Source organism: Lontra canadensis, unplaced genomic scaffold (assembly GCF_010015895.1).
Source record: "Lontra canadensis isolate GAN:19392208 unplaced genomic scaffold, GSC_riverotter_1.0 scaffold222, whole genome shotgun sequence".
NCBI lineage: Eukaryota > Metazoa > Chordata > Mammalia > Carnivora > Mustelidae > Lontra > Lontra canadensis.
The window spans coordinates 113,929-135,977 of record NW_022631216.1 but is presented as its reverse complement, the minus strand read 5'-3'; the positions used below and the strand labels follow the sequence as shown (position 1 = coordinate 135,977).

The window sequence follows — 22,049 nt, the reverse complement described above, 5'->3', positions numbered from 1 at the left end:
CCTTAAGTGGACATTTGCTACTACTGTGACTGACCACAAACAAAATGTGAAAATGGGTATTAAAGACTCCCAGGGAAATCCCAACATGTTTTATAATTGAGGTGATGCGGAATATCTGCAATGGGTAGAATATTTTCACACCACAAATTTGGGTGTAAAAATAATTCTGTAGTTTCCTATTATTGATTCTAATTTTTATAGCAAGCACTGTAATGTCTTACAGAAGAGGAATTAAGCTAGTAACTGCTGGGGAAGCTAGTGACATTCACAACAATTAATAATTTAGAAACAGCCCTCTGCCTAGGGTTATTTCTAAGTCCTGAGGTAGAGATGATTCAGGGTTGGTATGGACGGCTGTCCTCGTATTTCCACCATGACGCCATACATCTTGGTCACATCTTGCGTCCTGGTGGTCATTGTCCATCCCACACTGGTGACGGCTATTTTTTTTCACAACATCACTCCCTTCTTGCCGTATCATTCCACATCAGCGTTCTAATTAGCAAATTTTCCCTCCATATTTGAACCTTATAAGGCCCATGTCTTCTTGCCTTGGGTGCCTTTCCTTTGCTGCTTCCATGTTATTATGGGAAAGGGAAGTGTGTGGCACTGCAGCCATTCTGGGAACCAGAGGTAAAGTGGGGCACTCCTCCCATCTACCTAATTGAGAGAGAGAAACTGTAAAGAGACAAAGTCCTCTTTCTCCACAGTGGGAAGGGTCTTTGTCTACGTTGAAGGATAAAGGGTAAAAAATCTTACATCAAGAATAGCAATTTCAAGTTAGGTGCCCAATAATGGGCTTATCATAACAGGGGAGGGAAGACACTTTAGGGAAAAAAAAAAAATCAGCTGAAGCCATATCGCATCATAATATCACAGATGCTTATATTTTATATTGAAATGGACATCTAAATTAAATTTTATTTTATTATTTTTTAAGATTTTATTTATTTATTTGAGAGAGACAGAGAGAGAGAGCCAGAGTGGGGAAAGGGGCAGAGAGAAGCAGACTCCCTGCTGAGCAGGAAGCTTGACTCTGGACTTAATCCCAAGACTCTGGGATCATGACCTGAGTTGAAAGCAGACACTTAACCGACAAAGACTCCCAGACCCTCTAACATTAAATTTTAAATTATTCTGGAGAACTCTTGAATCCCTGAGAATATCTCTGCAGAACCTCAGGGGGATGTGCTCTCTGATTCAAGAAATTGACTTAAGGAGAATTTAAGGGTAAATCTAACCTAAACAAGAACACCCCCCCAAAAAAGTGCCTATAGCCTTAATCATTGTAATTTTTGTGTCCAGTTTGTTAAGAAGCATGTTAAATTTCCATAGTATCTGAGAGTCGATATCTAAGTCAGCAAAGGGGGATAAAGAACCAAGATAAAACGAGCAATTAACTTGTACATATGAGACCTTGACTGGGTGCCATGATGCTGGGAGGGTAATCCTTTTCTCTGGCCTCTCTTTTCTCACTAGTAAAACTAGGGATGGGGAATTTGCTTTTCAATCTTGCTTCCAACTCTGAGCAAGCAAACAGCATTCAGATGCAAACTTGACAATAAATGGAGGGGACCCTTGATGTGTAAGAGGTGGAGAGAAGGGTGAGGACAGATCTCCAGTACCAGGTGCTCTGTGAGGACCTGACTGGAGATGGCACAAACTGGGTGTCAAATGGAGCCCAGCAGTAGTGCCCTGGCTTTCTGAGGTTGGTGAGGAGTGCTAATGTCACAAGTTTGTCTTCAAGCCTGAAGATTACTCATAACTAAGCCCAATCAAAGTCCACTTTTCAGAGTTTCACTTTTCTGAAGATTACAGCTGGTGGGAGGTGAGTGTGCTATTCCAACTGGAATCTCATGTTTAGGGTGGGTCTCCAGGACTAGGCTGTCCCTTCAATTTGGGTGAAGCAGCACAATCTCCCTTCACCCAAAGCTGGGGGCCCCAGGGGGCTATCTCATACTGTCGGGCTGTCCCACAGTTCTCACTCCAGTCAGCACCCCAGGACTCTGACCTGCCTTTGGACACCTGCTGTGTGCATGAAGGGTACACCTGAGACCCACTGAGGAGAAGACCTCGCAGCCCCCAGTTTTACGCTGAAGGAGAAAGGAGACACGTGAGTGGCTTGATGAGTCCCTGGTGGAGGATAACCAGGGAAGTTAGGGGAGTTGACTAAGATGAGGAGGTGGGATATGTGGACAGTCGAGATCCACAGGGAAACTCTGCCACTTGCCATAATGCCTTCCACTTGCCTCTGATACTCGTACCCTACTCCATGTTTTTCAAGGTCTACCATAGCTTATGTGATCCTCATAGTATTGCTGTGCAATGGGCCGGGTGAGAGTCCTAGATTACAGTGCAGAGCAGCAGGATCACGTTACTCGTTTGTCATGTGTGATGTTGTGCTTGTGTCTCTGGGCCTTGCTAGTCATGTGGTGATGATGCAGCTGAAAAAAATGTTAGAGATGAATGTTTCTGAGAAGAGAGACAGGAGAGGTTCAAGAAAACAGAGTGAGATTCTTGGGGTCCCAGAATTAAACACAAAGTTACCTTGTCTCCTAGAATTTTTTTTTTTTTTAAAGATTTTATTTATTTATTTGAGAGAGAGATAGTGAGAGAGAGCATGAGCGAGGAGAAGGTCAGAGGGAGAAGCAGACTTCCCATGGAGCTGGGAGCCCGATGTGGGACTTGATCCTGGGACCCCGGGATCATGACCTGAGCCGAAGGCAGTCGTCCAACCAACTGAGCCACCCAGGCGTCCCTGTCTCCTAGAATTTTTAGTTTATGTTGCTTTCTGTCTATAAAAATGTGTCAACCTATGATCAGTTATATCTGTTTTTTTAAATTAATATAGATTTATCAACTTCAAACTTTGTGACCTGAATAAATTTATTCTCACCAGTTAATTACTGTGGTCACTTGACATTTTGAGAATTTAACATTCGAGGGTTTTTACTGAAAAAAAAAAAACCAACAAAAACCCACCTCTAATAACCTGTGAAATGTAGTAATTTGTAATTTTTTTAATTAACATATAATGTATTATTAGCCCCGGGGGTACAGGTCTGTGAATCGCCAGGTGCACACACTTCACAGCACTCACCATAGCACATACCCTCCCCAATGTCCATAACCCCACCCCCCTCTCCCTATCCCCCTCCCCCCGGCAACCCTCAGTTTGTTTTGTGAGATTAAGAGTCTATTACGGTTTGTCTCCCTCCAGATCCCATCTTGTTTCATTTATTCCTTTCCTACCCCCTGCCCAAAGCTCCCACATCGCCTCTCAACTTCCTCATATCAGGGAGATCATATGATAATTGTCTTTCTCTGATTGACTTATTTCGCTAAGCATAATACCCTCTAGTTCCATCCACGAGCAATTTGTAATTTTTCTTTGCTGTGAATTTTAACAGTGCATGCATAGACCTTGGAATTCAGAATTGTTATTCACCTAATACCTCAACACAAATCACCACTTATCACTCATTTATCATCCCATCTTAAGACGTACATTTTATCCAGAAGATTAAATGAAACGTTGGTTTTTGAATATTCAATAGTGCATATATATATGAGGTCACATCTCTTGATGATACCAAAGTTTACCATATTTAGTAGCAATGGCAGTTTCAGAAGAGTCTAGGCCTATGTTCAAATGGTAAAACAGTAATGTCAAAAATCTGATAATGAAAATGTTTTCAAGTTTGCAATGTAAGTCCAGTTGTTTATTTAGTAAAAATCTGCCAAGCATTTTCAGCATACTGACAGCAGATGGCCTATGGTAGTGTTTTCCCTTGGCATTAATGACACTTTAAGCTGGATAATTCTTTGCTCTAGAGGCTCTCCTGTGAATTGTAGGATGTGTAGCAACTCATCGGATGTCCCCTTTCCCCAGTTGTGACCACCGAAAATTTCTGCAGACATTGCCAAATATCCCTCAGGGGCAAGATTCTCCCTTTCCCCTTTCAGAACCCTAGTCTAAGGCAGTTATTCTCCTTAGACTGTTTATACTAGCTCATGAATTTCTCTGAGCACCAGTGAGGGTTAAGATGCATTTTCACAACTTTCTTCAAAAGCTTCATTAATTTGAGCAATTTTTTTCTAGTTGCATTTGAAGGTTCTCCCTCTGCTTTAAAATGAAAGACCTAAAGGAACACGTATCTGTAAACTGTTTATAGCAAATATGAGTCCTTTTAGTTCACAGGACTGAAGGATGCTGCTTGGCATGGGTTTTACTGCTTGTTATTTGCTCTTACTGGTTCAAACAAAATGTTTCTGCTTTTCACAAGAGGAGGCATCTGCAACCTTCTTCATTCAGAAGAAGTGACTGATATGTCTCCATTGGTGAGCTGTGGATTGTCGATGCTGTTAATGCTCAGCCCCATTTTCATATTGATTTTTGAGTCTCATGTATATCTACGTGTTGTGACTGGGTTTGTATCATTTTCCTAGGGCATTTTAGATGAAAGTATGCATCATTTTAAAAAACAGTTATAATAGAGTATAAATCATCTCCTGAACCATTTGGTTTATAATCTGTATTTCCGTGACTGTTGCTTTCCCCTACCCTATAGAATCTTACTGGTATTAGTTTCTGGGGAAAAAGAAGCAATCACCATCTTATTATTGCTCCCAAACAGGTTCTTCTAGTTGGTGTGAAGCAGTAAGAAGTTGGACACATTAGATGGAATGAGTCTTAGGCTTCTTTCACTCTGAATTTTCCAGTTTTCTTTTCTTTCTTTTTGTTTTTTTTTTAAAGATTTTATTTATTTATTTGACAGACAGAGATCACAAGTAGCAGAGGCAGGCAGAGAGAGAGAGGAGGAAGCAGGCTCCCTGCGGAGCAGAGAGCCCGATGCGGGGCTCGATCCCAGGACCCTGGGATCATGACCTGAGCCAAAGGCAGAGGCTTTAACCCACTGTGCCACCTAGGCGCCCCAGAATTTTTCAGTTTTCAAAACTAAAGCTCACATTTGATTTTTGTTTTGGTAGTTTTAAAACTTTTTAGCTGTGTGGAAGCATTTTTATTTATTTATTTATTTGATAGACAGAGATCACAAGTAGGCAGAAAGGCAGGCAGAGAGAGGAAGGGAAGCAGAGCAGAGAGCCAGATGCAGGGCTCCATCCCAGGACCCTGGGATCACGATCCGAGCTGAAGGCAGAGGCTTTAACCCACTGAGCCACCCAGGCGCCCCTGGAAGCATTTTTATAATGCTGGTATAACGGGCAAGTTGGGTTTGCCGATCTCTGTAGTTGGGCTATTTCTTTTACTCAACCCTCTGTGTTTCAAAATGACACTGAAAGGCAATTCAGGTTGTTTTCCTTGGTGGTCTCTTCCTGTAGCACCATTTCCACCACTCTTCCATTCACTTTCCAAGGTGTGCCCTGGGCTTTGGGTTCTCCCAAGGCACTTGCGATGGCTTCCTGGCTGAAGAGTGAGGATGCAGAAACTTCCTGGTCTTTCCTGTACATCTAGGAGAATGTGGTGATGAAGAAATTTGCAGGAGGGGCTGGGAGGAGGGCAAGAAATAATATTTGAATACTACTATAAAATTTCTGCATGCTCTGAATTAATGGACCTTAGGAGATTTTTAAAAATAAAAGAATATTATTGTTCCTTTAACTCAAGAGGACTTTTCATTTCATTCAGAAATCTTCCCTCAGGCCTAAAAAAAATAGCTTGAAGTACAACACATGAGGTAAGGGGTCAGAAATGATCAGAGATACTGTGGAGAAATTGAGCCAAGGCCATTTCCTTGTTTGATTGTGGAGGGGTTGATGTTGATTCCTTCTTATAACTATGTACCTGTTGGAAACCACAGAGCGACTTGCTCCATTACAGTATCGGTTGGGTGTACTCATATTTTTCTTTTGTATTGCTTGCAGGGAGAATGCTGGATTTTCCAGGATACAGTGTGTCTGGTGCAGTTGCCTCTTTCTTCTTTGTACTGCTCACCATAAGGGAGCCAGGTAGGGTGCCCTTCCTTCTTCCCTTTACTGTACACCTAAATGTCCCAGTGATAGAGTCCACAGGCAGAACTCTAAATCAACAGCACTAGGACAATAGTAGAACTGGGGGACCAGGAACCAATGCATCTGTGTTCCAGAAAGGGTCCTCCACTTCCAGCTGGCTTACCTTTGAAAAGCTACTTGAGTGCCTTCTGCCTTATAGTTTTCCCATCTTTATGATAATAACAACATACCTATGTCTTAAAGTCTAGGACAGGCTTTAGGATTAAATGAGGCTGCCCAGGAAGAAGTACCTGGAACACATGAAGTTATTTATCCATTTTCCTGCTTCCACACAGGACAGCACTTTGGGTACAAGAAAAATAGTTGTTTCTTACCACAAATTAAACATCATAAAAATACTTGGAAACTAAGAAATCAGAAGATTTCCAATAAATGGATTTGGAAATCTCAGTGGCTGAATTGCACCTTAAAAAGGGATATGAAAATTCAGTGTCAGGGGGAAATTCCAAAGTCCCGAGGAGAATACAGCATACAAAACTGGAAAACAAAACAAAACAAAACAAAACAAAACAAAACAAAAAACTTTGGACAGGGTGCTAGAAGGCTCAGGCTCCAGACCAAGGGCTGTAGAAACTATGTGACGTGATGTGCAGCTGTCCTGACCTCTGTATAATGCAATTTCCTAACCTGTAAAAGAAGTCAGCCAGATGGAATGACTTCATATTTGGATTCCATAAATGGAGAATGTGAGCAGATCTCCACTTAAGCTCTGCAGTGAGCTTTTGACTAGCATCTATTTGATATTCATCAGCAAGTGAGCAAGTTGAGGTTTCTTCCTTCTTGGGATGATTGGATGTGACAGAGAAAGTACAAATGGCCCTGGAGCATTTTAAGATAAGGAAGAATGTAATATATATGACTTATGAGATTATTAAACATAATAACATGTGGAGTTATTAAATATCCCTTTGATTTGCAGATAATGACAAGAGGTCAAATGTGAATCAAAATTTGTTTAAAAGTCTCAGACTCTTTAGACACACCACTGCCCTTAATCCACCACAAAATGTCCTTGCACAGAAGTGCATTGTAAATACAAAGCTCCAGTTATTGGAGTCTTGCCCACTCCAGACCAAAAATATTTTAAAGTTAAAAAGTAATCCCGGTTGCTTACCTCGAACCAGAGAAATCCTGAAAAGCTCAAAAATCTAATGAATTAATTTATTAACTAAATTTTAGGAAAAATGATTATGAAATCAGTCACTAAGAATTTAAAATGGGATCACTAACTATAAAATGAATTACTATAAAATACAAAACAAGTCACTAACAAAGTTCCCAGTATAAAAAATCAACTTACACATTAACTTATTTGAGAATAAAAACAACCCATTAATGATGGCTTTAGTATCTTAAAGATGAAGAACTTGAGATTCCAAATCTCAAATCTCATTGAAAATAATGAGTTTGCCCCCCAAATCACACAGTGATGATAGATTAGCACTAACACTCAAATTTTTGAACTGCATCTTATTTTCAGTATACAGAATTCTCTTTTTGAACAGCCAAATGTGCAAACCATCATGTCAGATTTCTCTAAATTATTAAAAATAACGCCTTCCCTCTTCCAGGTGCCTCCATTTTGATAGACTAGACATTCCAAAACAAGTATATTAGTCTTCTAATTGGCATTTCCTGGTTCTTCTTTTTCACTCTGTTTTGTAGATAGCTGGAGAGTGATTGGTCCTACATACCCTATCCCAGCCAGGATTGGGGAAGATGCCCTACTAACCTGTCAGCTCCTCCCCAAGAGGACCACAATGCACATGAAAGTGATATGGTACTCATCGGAGCCCAGCACACCTGTGTTTGCACACTGGGATGGAGCCGATGTGACCGAGATGCAGATGGAAAAGTACAGAGGCCGGGTAGAGTGGATAAAGGATGGCAATCATGAGGGAAATGTGACTCTGAAGATAAACAATATCCAACCATCTGATAATGGGCAATACTGGTGCCATTTCCAAGAGAATAACTACTGTGGAGAAACAAGCTTGCTGCTTCAAGTAGCAGGTGAATATTTTGGAATATCAGGGTCTTGGAGAGAGAACTATATTAATTCGTGGTAAGCCTATCGCCAGTTGAAAAATTCCTTTCTCATCCTCAAGGCAATTCCTAAATGCCGGTCCTCTATCCTGACTCATCCGAAGGCAAGTAAACCTGAAGTCTTCAAAGCAAGCTCACTTAAAAAATCTTCTCGAATTTAACTTACCCAGTTTTGACTATTCGTGACCACTAATTGCAATCCATGACATCTGGTCATTAACAATTTCATTGAGGCACAAATGAGGCTGGTGTATCAGGCTGCTGTGATACAACAAGCCAATCACTGTGTCTAGCAGACTGCCCAGCAGCCATATCTCAGTGGAATGCATTGTCCTCTACCCAACCTCCAACATGCAATAAGTAAATATGAAAATTTTGTTTCTTTGTGGAGTGCCTCCAGTTAGAAAGCTAGTGCTACGAAGAAAGAGGATAAGAACTGTGATTTTATGGAGATTATTAAATATTAGTGTTCAATGATGTGAGGACTCCAGATGCATTTGTGAATGACAGGGATTTGCCTGATGCTTCTGTAGTGACAAAGTGAGGAACAGTTGAGAAAAGGGGATCTGTCCTAGGGAAAAAAACATGTATCTGTAAAGTAAATTATCATCTATTTCCCTGGCAAGAATAACTCCCCCCATATGCCAAAGACAAAATCAGGCAAATCCACTTACCTTCTCAGGGACATAGTTCTCTGGAGATGTCACCATCTCTGACTCACACTAAGGCTGTTTCCTAACATCATTTTTTCTTAACACCCATGACTATGATTATTATTATTATGTTATAGGTAATCGAAGATGGATGAAAGAATCTATGTATTTCTGAGATATGGAGAGAGGAAGGCAGCTGTTCACTATCTGGAACCTTTGAAAATAAGTCACACGTTTTCTAAGGCTGTAGGTGAAGGGAGTGAGTTTCTTTCTCCACCAAATGATAGAGAATTATCATCTATGGGAAACAGAGTCCCTTTGTTTTGGTTTGAGAGCAGTGTTGGTTGAAGAAAGAATTTCATGACTACATAAAACTAAGATTTCTCAAAAACATTTTCCCATTGACTGTAAGGAATGTTTAGAAACCAGAGCTCTTCATTCTATATACCCAGGTTATCTACTTGCTCCCCCAAGGTCAAAACCACCAACAGAAAGAATGTGAAGAGTAGTTCCTGGAGATGATTTATGGCTTATATTAAACTTTTTAATTAATCAGAGTCTAGATATCATCTAAATTGTCAGACAGAGTTTGTGGCCTGGGGAAGCTCAATGAATAAATTATAACACATCTTTGTTGGCAGCACTAGTGACATAAGCAAAATGTCACTATGTCCCTTTCTCTTATTTTCCTCCTGTCTGGATCTGAAGAAAAATACTGCTCATATGCTAAAGTTTAAAGATCCAGAATGAGGAACAAGCAAAATGTGTATGAACTCCAATTTGAAGGGAAAGAGGACTTTGGACCCATGAACTTCTGCCTTCTCCCTACATGCAATGTCACTGGGATCTTGGTTTCTATGGTTTGTGCCTCCATGGGATCCAGGCCTTAGGGATGTGTCTTCTCTCCACAGGTCTGGGGTCTGCCCCTTACATCCACGTGGGGGGAGTTGTGGAAAGTGGAGTCCAGCTTGTGTGCACTGCAAAAGGCTGGTTCCCAGAGCCCCAGGTTTATTGGACAGATATCACAGGAGAGAAGTTGCTGGCTGTCTCTGAGCATTTCATCCAAGATGCCAATGGCCTGTTCTATGTGGAAGCCACTCTTGTGGTCAGGAATGATTCTGTGCAAACTGTGTCCTGCTTCATCCGCAACCCCATCCTCAATGAGGAGAAGAGCTCTGTCATCTCCATTCCAGGTCAGAGCTCTGCTTCTAGGACCAATATGCTAATACGCAATGTGATTAACAGGAAAGGTTCAAAGGACTGTTCCATAGCAGCTAATATTTTTTTATTAAGGAAAATATCTAAAATTTAGTCCTATGTATTAAAAAGTATAAACTATTTATGTCTGGAAATATATACTATATTTTGATTAAGTAGCTATTGTCAATGGTATTCCAGTTATTTTCAAGTTACACCTTTAATTCTTTCTGTACTAATTTTCTTTACTCACAAGTATGCATCACATGATAAAGAAAATAAAACTATATTCTTTCAATTAAAATGTTGTCCTATACCACATTGTGCGAGTTGCTTCTAGCAACCTGCATTGTGAAGATAATCAGAGATGGAGACAACTATTTATATAATAGCATCTTAATTATAGCCTCATTGATAAATAGTAATAAAACAACAGTAAAAAAGGGCACAATACAACAGTGGAGTGAGTGTTAAGTACCTAATGTGACTATAAATTATAACATTGATGAAAAATGATATCTCTAAATTATTTTAATGGCTGAAAAAATCCTTATGATGGGCTATTTTATAAAGATTACATCTATCTACCCACCTACCTATGTATTTATCTATCTATAAACATTTCCAATCATGTAAAGAATAATGGCTTTAGATAACTTAAAATTGTACTAAGATTTTTGGGACACCTTCTATATTTAGATATAAGAATATAGGTATTCTTATATAAATTGATATATGAAAGAATTTAAAGTAAATGTTACATGTGAATGCTAAAAGGAGCTGAATATATATTATATAGTATGAATATATATTATGTAATATATGTCTGCATGCATATTATAAATGCTTTATATATGTTTTACCTCTCAGTTTGAGATTATAGGTGATAATTGCCTATGTCCATATATTTTTATACTTACAATGCACTTATAAGAAGAATATATATAATTTTTACAAGATGTTAAATATCAGTATGTTAAATATCAGCATAAATAAGCTATCATGAGGTAAAGAACTGGAAGACTTTTTGTTGTGCAAACAAAAGGAAAAACAGTTGGATCACTGGGTAATCTACAGGAAGGAATATTTTTCTGTATTTAATTTCTTTTTTATGAATTGAGATTTATTTATTTATTTGTTTGTTTGTTTGTTTATTTATTTTTATTATATTAGTCACCATATAGTACATCATTAGTTCTTGATATAGTGTTCCATGATTCATTTTTTTCTGTATAACACACAGTGCTCCATGCTATACATGCCCTCCTTAGTACCCATAGCCTGGTGAGGAATTGAGTTTTTAATAACATATAGAGCTTTCTTTTCTTTTTAAATATTTTCTCTCATTTTCTTTAGATCAAATTCCTTAATATATTATTCTTTTTCTTTTTCCAGAGAAACTCCAGAGTGAGCTAGGTAAGTAGACATTGGATACACTAGTATAAAAGAGATACTGCTTGCCCCAAAGGGAATTGGTAATCCCTGGACAAAGCCAGTGGGAGCTAACATGACAATTCGTAATCCAGATGAGAAACAGAGGCATGACTTTACCAAGTCTCAAGTTCAGTTAGTACTAGAGGGGACTGGCAAAGCACAGCCTCCTTCAGGCACATTCGCACTGTGTAGCCTATGAGTTTAAGTGTTCACAGGGATCCCACTGAACCTCAGATGGATGCCTGTGAGGGGTGAAGACAATCTCTGCTCTATCTGGCTGGAGAAAAGAGTGCTGCCTTTGTGTGTAAGAGATGGTATAGGACAGATGGTGGGTCTCTGGAGGCCTCTTTAAAATCTTTCCAGCATGAAGACAGTATCATGGTAGCTGGAGGTCACCACCCATCATCTCAACCCTCTGGCCTTGCTGTGGTTTCTGCACCTTCTCCTCATGCCAGTGGATCCTAACCTCATCACCACTGGGTAGGAGCCATTACTTTCCCAGATGTAGCCTGGGATACTGTCTGGGTCGATCAACCATTTTCCTGTTTTTCTTCTTTTTCTTTCTTTCTTTCTTTCTTTCTTTCTTTCTTTCTTTCTTTCTTTCTTTCTTTCTTTCCTTTTCCTTCCTTCCTTCCTTCCTTCCTCCCTCCCTCCCTTCCTTCCTTCCTTTTATTAACAGTTGAACTATAGTATTATTTTATTGTACCTAAGATATAGATAAATGGTTTAAAAAGTAACCAACTGATATTTGAGCCACTTTGAGTTTCTCCTTTACTCTCTTACCATCTTCCTCTTTTCTGTGACCTCTTCTCCCAGCCCATGATAACCAGCCTGCTCCCTGCCCAGGTGCATATGACCTTGCATCATTCATTTTCCATCAATATCCTTCTCACCCTCAAGACACTGGTTACAGGAATGTGTGTGTACACCTGCCTATTGCAGATTAGGTGAGACTGAGCATACTTTTCAGCCTGTGTAGGAATTTTTGAGGAAAATCAGGGTGGAAAACATACCCCAATCTAGTCTAGTCTAGCCAGGGTCTAGTGTGACACTTTCAACCCCATCAGGCCATAAAGATAAAGGGAACAGCCTCAGGAAGGTCAAAGGTAAATCCATAAGCTGAGGAGGCCTATACCCTGTAAACCATACCTTCCAAGTCAGATTCCCTTCTGCCTGCGCAGCATCTGCTTATGATCAGACAGAAGCCTTTGCCGCTTCCAGTCGGCGAACGGGAAAAGAATTAGGCACAAACAAGTCAGCTGCAAGAGATTGGGAGCAGGGAACAACCGTCGAAAAGACTGCTGTCCCGAGCAACTCCTCAGTCTCACTTTTATTAAATAGAAACAGTAACCAACAGAAGAGTCGATGAAGGTCAAACGTTGGTCATATGTCATGTAGATAAACAAGAAGGAGGGCAGAATATGTACAAGTAGTATAAAGTTTATAGTTGAACAAGCACATTCAAAGGCCTTATCTAGGTAGCCACAGGTGCTCTCTGGGGAGAAAAGGGAGATAAGGGAAAAACGAAGCATGTGGCGTTCCGCCCTGAGCGAGCCGGGCATCCCCAGCTGCTCAGCTTCAAGGCCATATATTGTCCTCTCCCGCAGAGGCCTGTTGCAGAATCTGTTTTTCTTAAGGCTGTATCTAAATGTGCTTGGTAACTAGTAAAATTTCCTGGGGGTTATATTTTAAGTAATACATTGTTCTGAGGGGCAGTTGCTAACCTTAACCGGCAGAACTTATTAGTTACATGTCAGAAAGTCAATCCAGTGTTTTGGGCAGGTTGACACACGTCCCTGTCCCTCAGGAAGACTTTGTATTTTTTAATTTTTATTTATTTATTATTATTTTTTAACTTTTAAAATCCCTTTATTTTTTGTTTTGTTTTTCATGCAAAATGTTTCCCCTACTTTTAAAAATTATTAACATACAATATGCTATTTGTTTCAAGGGTACAGGTCTGTGATTCATCACTCTTACACAATTCACAGTGCTCATCACAACACATACCCTCCTCAATGTCCATCACCCAGCCACTCCATCTTTCACCCCACTCCATTTCAGCAACCCTCACTTTGTTTCCTGAGATTAAGAGTCTTGTATGGTTTGTCTACCTCTCTGGTTTCATCTTGTTTCATTTTTTTCCTCTCTTCCCCTATGATCTTCTGCCTTGTTTCTCAAATTCCACATGTCAGTGAGATCATTGTCTTTCCCTCATTGACTTATTTCACTTAGCATAATACCCTTTAGTTCCACCCACATTGTTAAAAATTGCAAGATTTCAAATTTTTTGATGGCTGCATAACATTCCATTGTATGTACATTACAACATCTTCTTTATCCATTCATCTGTTGATGGACATCTGGGCTCTTTCCATAGTTTGGCTATTGTAGACTTTGCTGCTATAAACATTGGGGAGCAGGTGTCTTTCAGATCACTACATTTGTATCTTTGGGGTATATACCTAGCAGGGCAACTGCTGGGTCGTAGAGTAGCTCTATTTTCAACTCTTTGAGGAGCATCCATACTGTTTTCCAGAGTGGCCATACCCATTTGCATTCCCACCAACAGTGTAGGAGGGTTCCCCTTTCTCTGGATCGGCCAACATCTTGTCATTTCCTGGCTTGTTAATTTTAGCCATTCTGACTGGTGTGAGGTGCTATCTCATTGTGGTTTTGATTTGTATTTTCCTGAAACTGAGTGATGTTGAACACTTTTTCATGGGTCTGTTGGCCATTTAGATGTCTTCTTTGAAGAAATGTCTGTTCATATCTTCTGCCCATTTCTTGACTGGATTATTTGTTCTTTGGGTGTTGAGTTTGAGAAGTTCTTTATAGATTTTGGATACCAGCCTTTTATTTGATATGTCATTTGCAAATATCTTCTCTCATTCTGTTGGCTGTCTTTTGGTTTTGTTGACTGTTTCCTTTGTTATACAAAAGCTCTCCAACAAAAAGGAGAATTACAGACCAATATCCCTGATAAATGTGGATGCAAAAATTCTCACCAAAATCCTAGCCAATAGGATCCAACAGTACATTAAAAGGATTATTGACCACAACCAAGTGAGATTTATTCCTGGGCTACAAGGTTGGTTTGACATCCATAAATTAATCAATGTGATACACTACATAATAAAAGAAAGTACAAGAACTATATGATCCTCTCTGTAGGTGCAAAAAAAGCATTTGACAAAATATAGCATCCTTTCTTGATTAAAACTCTTCACAGGGGCATCTGGGTGGCTCAGTTGTTAAGCGTCTGCCTTTGGCTCAGGTGATGATCCCAGAGTCCTGGGATCAAGGCCTACATTGGGATCCATGTTTAGCGGGAAGCCTACTTTTCTCTTTCCTACTCTCCCTGCTTGTGTTCTCATTCTCACTGTGTCTCTCTTTGTCAAACAAATAAATAAAATCTTAAAACAATAACAACAACAAAAAACCTTTGTCACAGCGTAGGGATAGAGAGTACATACCTCAATAGCATAGAAGCCATCTATGAAAAACCCACAGTAAATATCATCTTTAGGAAGACTTTAGGTGATAGTCACTCCTCTGAGTTATTTGAACCATGTTGACATGTCCATTGGAGACCCAGTGCATAGAATGCAATCTGGTGTTGTGCTGTTCCTAGTTGTGCTGACCTTCTGGGCCCACAGTAAAACATGATGAAAATATGGAGCTCTGCCTGGCTCCCTGTTAGGTGGCATTTAGAGGTCTGCACCCCTAGGAGCTTTGAGGGCTGTTGATTGAGGATACCAGAAGTTTCACAGCTACCTCTATATTTTCCTCATGAATTAGAACTCAGAGACAAGGACCCACTGCAGTTGGCTGCTGGCAAACTGAGCTTGTTGTAGAAGTCCTAGGCCTGGAATTCCAGTTCCCATTCTGGCAAATAATATATATATATATTTTTTTAATAATTTAAGTTTTAGTTAGTTAACATACAGTGCAATATTGATTTCTGGAGTAGAATTCAGTGATTCATCACTTACATACAACACTCAGTGCTCATCACAACAAGTGCCCTCTTTAATACCCATCACTCATCTAGCCCAACCTCCACCATCCCCCCCTCATCAAATAATCTTATAAAAGTAATGACTAGTTTTCATGCATCTGAATGTTTATAGCAGCAATATGCACAATAGCCAAACTATGGAAAGAACCTAAATGTTCATCAACAGATGAATAGATAAAGAAGATGTGGTATGTATACCACATCTAATGGAATATATATATATATATACCACATATAATGGAATACTATGCAGGCATCAAAAAACCCAAAATCTTGCCATTTTCAGTGAGGAACTAGAGGGTATCAAGCTAAGTGAAATAAGTCAATCAGAGAAAGACAATTATCATATGATCTCTCTGATATGAGGAATTTGAGAGGCAGGGCAGGGGTTTATGGGGCAAGGGAGGGAAAAATTAAACAAGATGTGACTGTGGAGGGAGACAAACTATAAGAGACTCTCAATCTTAGGAAACAAACTAAAGGCTTCTGGGAGAGGGAGAAGAGATAGGACTGGGTGATGGACATTGAAGAGGGTATGTGCTATGGTGAGTGCTGTGAATTGTATAAGACTGATGATTCACACAAATAATACATTATATGTTAATAATATTTAAAAAAGCATTCTGAAGTTGCAAAAATAAACAGAAAAATAAAAAATAAAAATGAGTAGTTTTTAAAAATATTAATTATATGCCAAGTCTGATGCTAAATGCTTTACAGAGATTATTTCTTTTTATTACAATAATTATAAAAGTTAATAGATTTATCCTCATTTTATAGCTGGCAACAATTTTGTAGACGTATGTGGTTTGTAGGAAACCACTGAGAAGTTGTGATTATTTGTCCTCTCATCTGACTTAAGAGTGCAAGTTCTTAATTACTTATGTGAGATTTTTGTAAAGCATTGTAAATCATTGTCTCTATTTTCCTCATCTTCAAAATGAGTATGTTGAATTTAATCTCTGATTTAGTGTCAAGCTCTAAGAGTGAGAATATGATATGATATAATTAATATTATATTATATAATATAAAAATATAACATATTGAGGAAATGAGATAGCCCACTAAATTGAATATGCTGATTGAAAAAGGATTATATGACATGATGATGAGATTATTATGTTTTAAGGAATTGGTGTATTATTCAGTAAACTGCCCAATCCAGAGAAGATTTAATTTTTGGTGAATATTCAGAAGCCATTTCAGTAATGTACCTATAATACACCAAAAATATAACAAAACAATAAATATGGGCCCAAATTGTGTAGAAGGCACACAGTGTATATAAAAGTATATAAAGAAAGGGGATTATGCAGAGCTTATCTCAAGGAGCTTGTATTCTAGAAGAATATCACTTATTAACAGATTGGGCTACATGATTTTTTCCCTGTACTTTCAACTTTATTTTTTACTTGGATTCTGGAATAACAGGGGTTTCATATATCTATCACGCACCTACTCATATGGGTAATGGAGATAAGGAAATTGTAATTAAGTAATTTACTGTAAAATACATGGAAGAAGAAACAGCAGCAGACAAATCCCTAGTTCATTTTTTCTGACTTGCCGCTTCCAGTCGGCAAACAGGAGAAGAATTAGGCACAAACAAATCAGCTGCAAGAGATTGGGAGCAGGGGACAACGATCGAAAAGACTGCTGCCCCGAGCAACTCCTCAGTCTCGCTTTTATTAAATAGAAACAGTAACCAACAGAAGAGTCGATGAAGGTCAAACGTTAGTCATATGTCATGTAGATAAACAAGAAGGAGGGCAGAATATGTCTGTACAAGTAGTATAAAGTTTATAGTTGAACAAGCACATTCAAAGGCCTTATCTAAGTAGCCACAGGTGCTCTCTGGGGACAAGGGGAGATAAGGGAAAAATGAAGCAGGTGGCGTTCAGCCCTGAGCCGGCTGGGTGTTCCCAGCTGCTTGGCTTCCATGAAGCCGGCGGCTGTTCCGCCCTGAGCGAGCAGGGCATCCCCAGCTGCTCAGCTTCAAGGCCATATATTGTCCTCTCCCCCAGAGGCCTGTTGCAGTATCTGTTTTTCTTAAGGCTGTATCTAAATGTGCTTGGTAACTAGTAAAATTTCCCGGGGGTTATATTTTAAGTAATACATTGTTCTGAGGGGAGGTTGCACTGACTCCTACTTTTGTCTTCATATTTTAACAGATACATAAGTACTGGAGATATTATTTTAGGTAAAATTGAAGGATAAAGCAAACAAAATGTTAGAGATAATTGGGAGTCAAATTTTAGCTAGAATAGGAGGTAATAATCTAAAAATTAGGATCATATTGATTGATATTAAGTTTCCTTTGTAAGGAAATACCTAGCAGATTTTAGCTAATTACATAATGACATTTTTGCCTTTGATCATTGACTCTCATCCAACAATATACAAATTTATGCCTTTATTTCTATTATAAATGACTATAACCTATGTGAAAGTATTTTTGCCATTTGATAGGAAAGGATGATTCTCAATTTAGAACAGAGAAAAACTGGCATGGCTGGAGCCTGATGAACTGGCAGTGAAACATAGCTTGTGTCCAGGAAAGCCATCAGATAAAATCTCCAATTTTTCACAATGGGAGAATTAGACTTTTTGTGTATCCATTTTTTGGTGTGTTTTGCATTTTGCCAACCTCCCCAATTCTTGGTCTTATAATGTTTCTTAAAATAATCTGAGGATATTGAACCTGGTGGGTGTTTAGAGCTCCACATATGTTGGACCTCACAGAACTAAAATATGGTGGTTGGATCTGACTTACAAGGTGTTATAAAAATCAAACCAGGGGAAGCTTTCTTCACATTTCATTACTAAAAATCCACCTGAAACTCATTTTTATCCCTTATCATTATCAAGGCAAAGGGATTGGCTTCAGTGTCCTCAAGTTTCACAGTCTGCATGCCTTCACTCACAGTGCATAGTCAGAGCAATCTTAGGATTTTGATTGTGATATATTTATTTCACAGTTTAAGAAACTGAAGGCATACATAGGTTGCGAAGTAGTTTAAGGAGGTCATACATATATGGAGTGACAAAATATTTTTATTCCAGGAGTATTTATTACAAAATTATTTTTTGAGTTATAATCTGAATAAAATAGGTTGAGACGGGTGTGGGTTCCATTAATTGTTCTTTTTTTCCAGGGATAAGCACTATCCTGATTCCACCAAACCTCCCCCTCTCTAAAGGATGACCTTGTGCCTCACAGCTCCCCTGAGATGCCCATGGGTTCTAAACCCACTGGAGGTTTTCCTACTGATGACACTATTTGCTCCATTTTTTGTCTTTCATTGTGTTTTGTCTGTTGTATTTCACAGCTTCCTTAAAAGTGATTGGACCGTCCCAGCCCATTCTTGTCAGAGTGGGAGAAGACATACAATTAACCTGTTACCTGTCCCCCAAGACTAATGCACAGAGCATGGAGGTGAGATGGGTCCGATCAGGCCATTATCCTGCTGTTTACACATATGTGGATGGGGAACATGTGACTGAAGAGCAGATGGCAGAATATAGAGGGAGGACATTGTTGGTGAGTGAGGCCATTGATGAAGGGAGATTGACCCTGCAGATACACAATGCTACAACATCAGATAATGGGCAGTACCGGTGTCTTTTTGAAAAAGATGGTGTGTATCAGGAGGCCAGTTTGGATCTGAAGATAGTAGGTAAGGATTCCAGATGTTTTGGATTCAACCTCTGTTCTTACTGCTTTAACATTCTAGTTCCTGGAAATTTTCCCAGGGACCTGAAATTTTTGGAATGTCCATTCACTTGTCAAATTTATACTCAACCCTCTGATGGATAAGAACTGCAGTACATACTTAAAGTTCACAAACTCAAATGGACCAGATATAATTCTCTGGGTGTAAAAACTGTATACTTCCCATGATCTCTGTAAAATGACCACATATTTAGTGAAATTTGAGAATTTTACTCCACAACTATACACAAAGCTCATTGTTTCATAGAGTGTTCTTAAAATTCTGAACAATGTATAGTTACTGGGAAGTACAGTTGTGTGAAGACTAAACTGTATCCATATAAAAGAAAAAGTAATAAGCATCAACAGAACTGGCAGGATGGAAGAAGAAAGACAAAATCATTCCTTGCATCATAATTTCCCACTGTTTATATTTGTGAGTAAGAATTGATTTTTCAAGGTCAGCAAATGCCATTGAAGGCACAGGCCAACATCTTGGATAATTGGTTTGTTTCTCTCATTGATTTTGGGTCTTAAATCATAAACATAATCATAAAATATCCACAGGGGTACATATTGAGAAATTAAATGTACTCTATCATTTTCTGCCACTGGAGGAACATGTTTATAAAATGCTGATATTTGAGGATATTCTTTTACTCACTTTCTTTAATCCTGTCCATGTGATTCATATCTTGGTCAAAGCTATTTTGTTTTCAGATACTGAAGAGAAAAGATTGGATTTAAAATTTATTGTTCCTGTGACTTTAACTGAGGATGACTTTAGGAATACAAAAAATAAAAATAAGCCTAACATAACAAAACTAGAAGCCATTCCAGCTAGTCTCTCTCATCCCTAGATAGAATATAATTCCACTATAAACATTGTTCTCTCAGCCAAGGCTTTCCCATCTTTCCTCTCAGTGAAGTTACTGACGATATAACCACTTGCAGATGCCCTAGGTTTTGTTTCTTGATCTCTATTCCCCAGGTCTGGGGTCTTCCCCACTCATCACTGTAAAGGAACAGAAGGATGGAGAAATAGAACTGATATGCCATTCAGAAGGGTGGTTCCCAGAGCCCCATGTGCAATGGAAGGACATGGAAGGAAAGATAATACCATCATTTTCAGAGGTTCTGACTAATGGCAGCCATGGACTGTTCCATGTGGAGACATCTTTATTGGTCACGAACAGCTCTATTGTGAACATAACTTGTTCCATTCGCAATCCCCTTCTTGATGAGGAAAAAACGACAACTTTTTCTCTCTCAGGTTGGTGACTCCATGTGTTCCTCTCAACTTTGGGAAATACATATGAAGGTAAACCAAGAATTACTTATTTTATCACTCTATTATTTTTAAATTTTTATTTTCTTCTTTCTTATAAAATCACCTGCTATCACTTCAGGACACCTGGAGATCCTACTGACTTCCCTTGACTAAAGCCCTAAGGTTATATTGTTGCATATACACTAACTTCTAAGACTTGACTCTACCATCACTGCAAGGACAAACTCTCTTCTTCTGATGTGAAACCAGTATCACTTTTTTTTTTCCTTATTGTGGATTGTCTTTGTGATTCGAAACTAGTTTTCCTTAACACCATCTTCATGCCTGTGGATTAAATAATTTTATCCTTTTCCTACCCTTGTTATTTCAGTGATGGCAGTGATATAATTGGAAAAGAGACAAGAAAGAAATGTGTGTGTGTGTGTGTGTGTGTGTGTGTGTGTGTGTGTGTTTCTGACAGGAGCAAACAATAAAGTTAGCATAAACTTTGGGTCTCCCCTCAGCTTCTGCAGAGTAGAGAGGAACAGATCAGCTTCTTCCTTAAGAGACCCACTTCTCACTGTCCTCTCTAACTCAAGAGCTGCTTAGATAAAAAGAATGATCTTGGAATTTTCCCAGTTTCATGATTTAATGGGATTCTGGGTTTTCCGTTTTAGAGCCCATGATGAGTTTTTCATGGATGATAGTGCTTATTTTGGTATTACTTCTTGCTACAATTGTAGGCCTGGTCAAGAGGAAGAGTTGTAAAAAAGGTAAGTCAGGTCAATAGTCAGGTATGGAGCATCCTTTGTAGGGGGAGCCTTGTGTGCACCTTCCCTAGCCTCTTTTTTGAGCAGTTACTTGGGGGAGGCATGCAGTGAACATTCAGTCATTAATGAAACATGAGATTCCATGGCTTACATTCATGTAATGGAGGATCTGTGCTGAATGATACCAGAATTTATAGTGATAAAAGGAGCAAAAGGATTAAAAGACAGTAATTTGTTCCTCCTGTGAACATTCCCAAGTTATCTACTTAAAGGGGAAGAAGAAAAAGGTAGCAGAGCCATCCATGCTTTCTCAGCTGAGAGCTGAGACCTGATTGAGATTCTGTTGGCATGAACATTTCACTAAGATCTTTAAAAATATGGTGACTTGCTTATTGGTGATTCTTGCTCTGTGGATGAAGGACTTCTATGTGTCAATAGATTGTTTTGTGTGCGCTATAAACTCCCTTCACTTCAAATTTCTTATGTCCACCAAAAACTTTGGTTTGCCTGTTTGGATGTTGATATCATGGAATTTATATTTTAAAATGCTCCACACATTGGTTATGATCAGAATTTATTTTTATTTATTTTTATTTTTTATTTTTTTCTCTATAGCAAATGTGACATTGGATCCAAATACAGCTCATCCAGGACTTATCCTTTTTGAGGATGTGAACCATGAACATTCGTACAGCCATACATCTGATGGTGATTCAACAGCTTGCTCAAAGGACCAGGCCAGGAGGGGCTCATATGAGGGATATGGTGCTGAGAAATGGAGGTCGGGGACAAGACAGTATAGGTCCCAGGTGTTGCCAAGAGCAATATAGGGAGGGAGGGAGTCATCCCTCTGTCACCTGAGAATGTGTTCAGACAATGAGTTGCTATAGAAGCCAGTACTGGGCCACTACATTT

The 22,049-nt window shown here is 39.0% G+C and overlaps 1 protein-coding gene across 1 annotated transcript; it reads left to right on the top strand.

Annotated features, from left to right (window-relative positions):
- The first annotated feature begins 2,050 nt into the window (after nt 1-2,050).
- BTNL2 (butyrophilin like 2) lies at nt 2,051-22,049 on the top strand. Its single transcript, XM_032849252.1, has 9 exons — nt 2,051-2,113; nt 5,884-5,967; nt 7,696-8,043; nt 9,641-9,922; nt 11,322-11,342; nt 18,712-19,059; nt 20,086-20,367; nt 21,042-21,137; nt 21,750-22,049. The coding sequence occupies exons 2-9, from the start codon at nt 5,889-5,891 to the stop codon at nt 21,962-21,964; spliced, it is 1,671 nt and encodes a 556-aa protein (XP_032705143.1). The 5' UTR covers nt 2,051-2,113; nt 5,884-5,888; the 3' UTR covers nt 21,965-22,049.

Bases quoted from the DNA above. Each gene is read 5' to 3' on its own strand.
- BTNL2 (XM_032849252.1), top strand. From the start codon at position 5,889: ATGCTGGATTTTCCAGGATACAGTGTGTCTGGTGCAGTTGCCTCTTTC. The intron at 5,968-7,695 runs GTAGGGTGCCCT...TCTGTTTTGTAG, and splicing joins GCTCACCATAAGGGAGCCAG to ATAGCTGGAGAGTGATTGGT. The intron at 19,060-20,085 runs GTAAGGATTCCA...TCTATTCCCCAG, and splicing joins TTTGGATCTGAAGATAGTAG to GTCTGGGGTCTTCCCCACTC.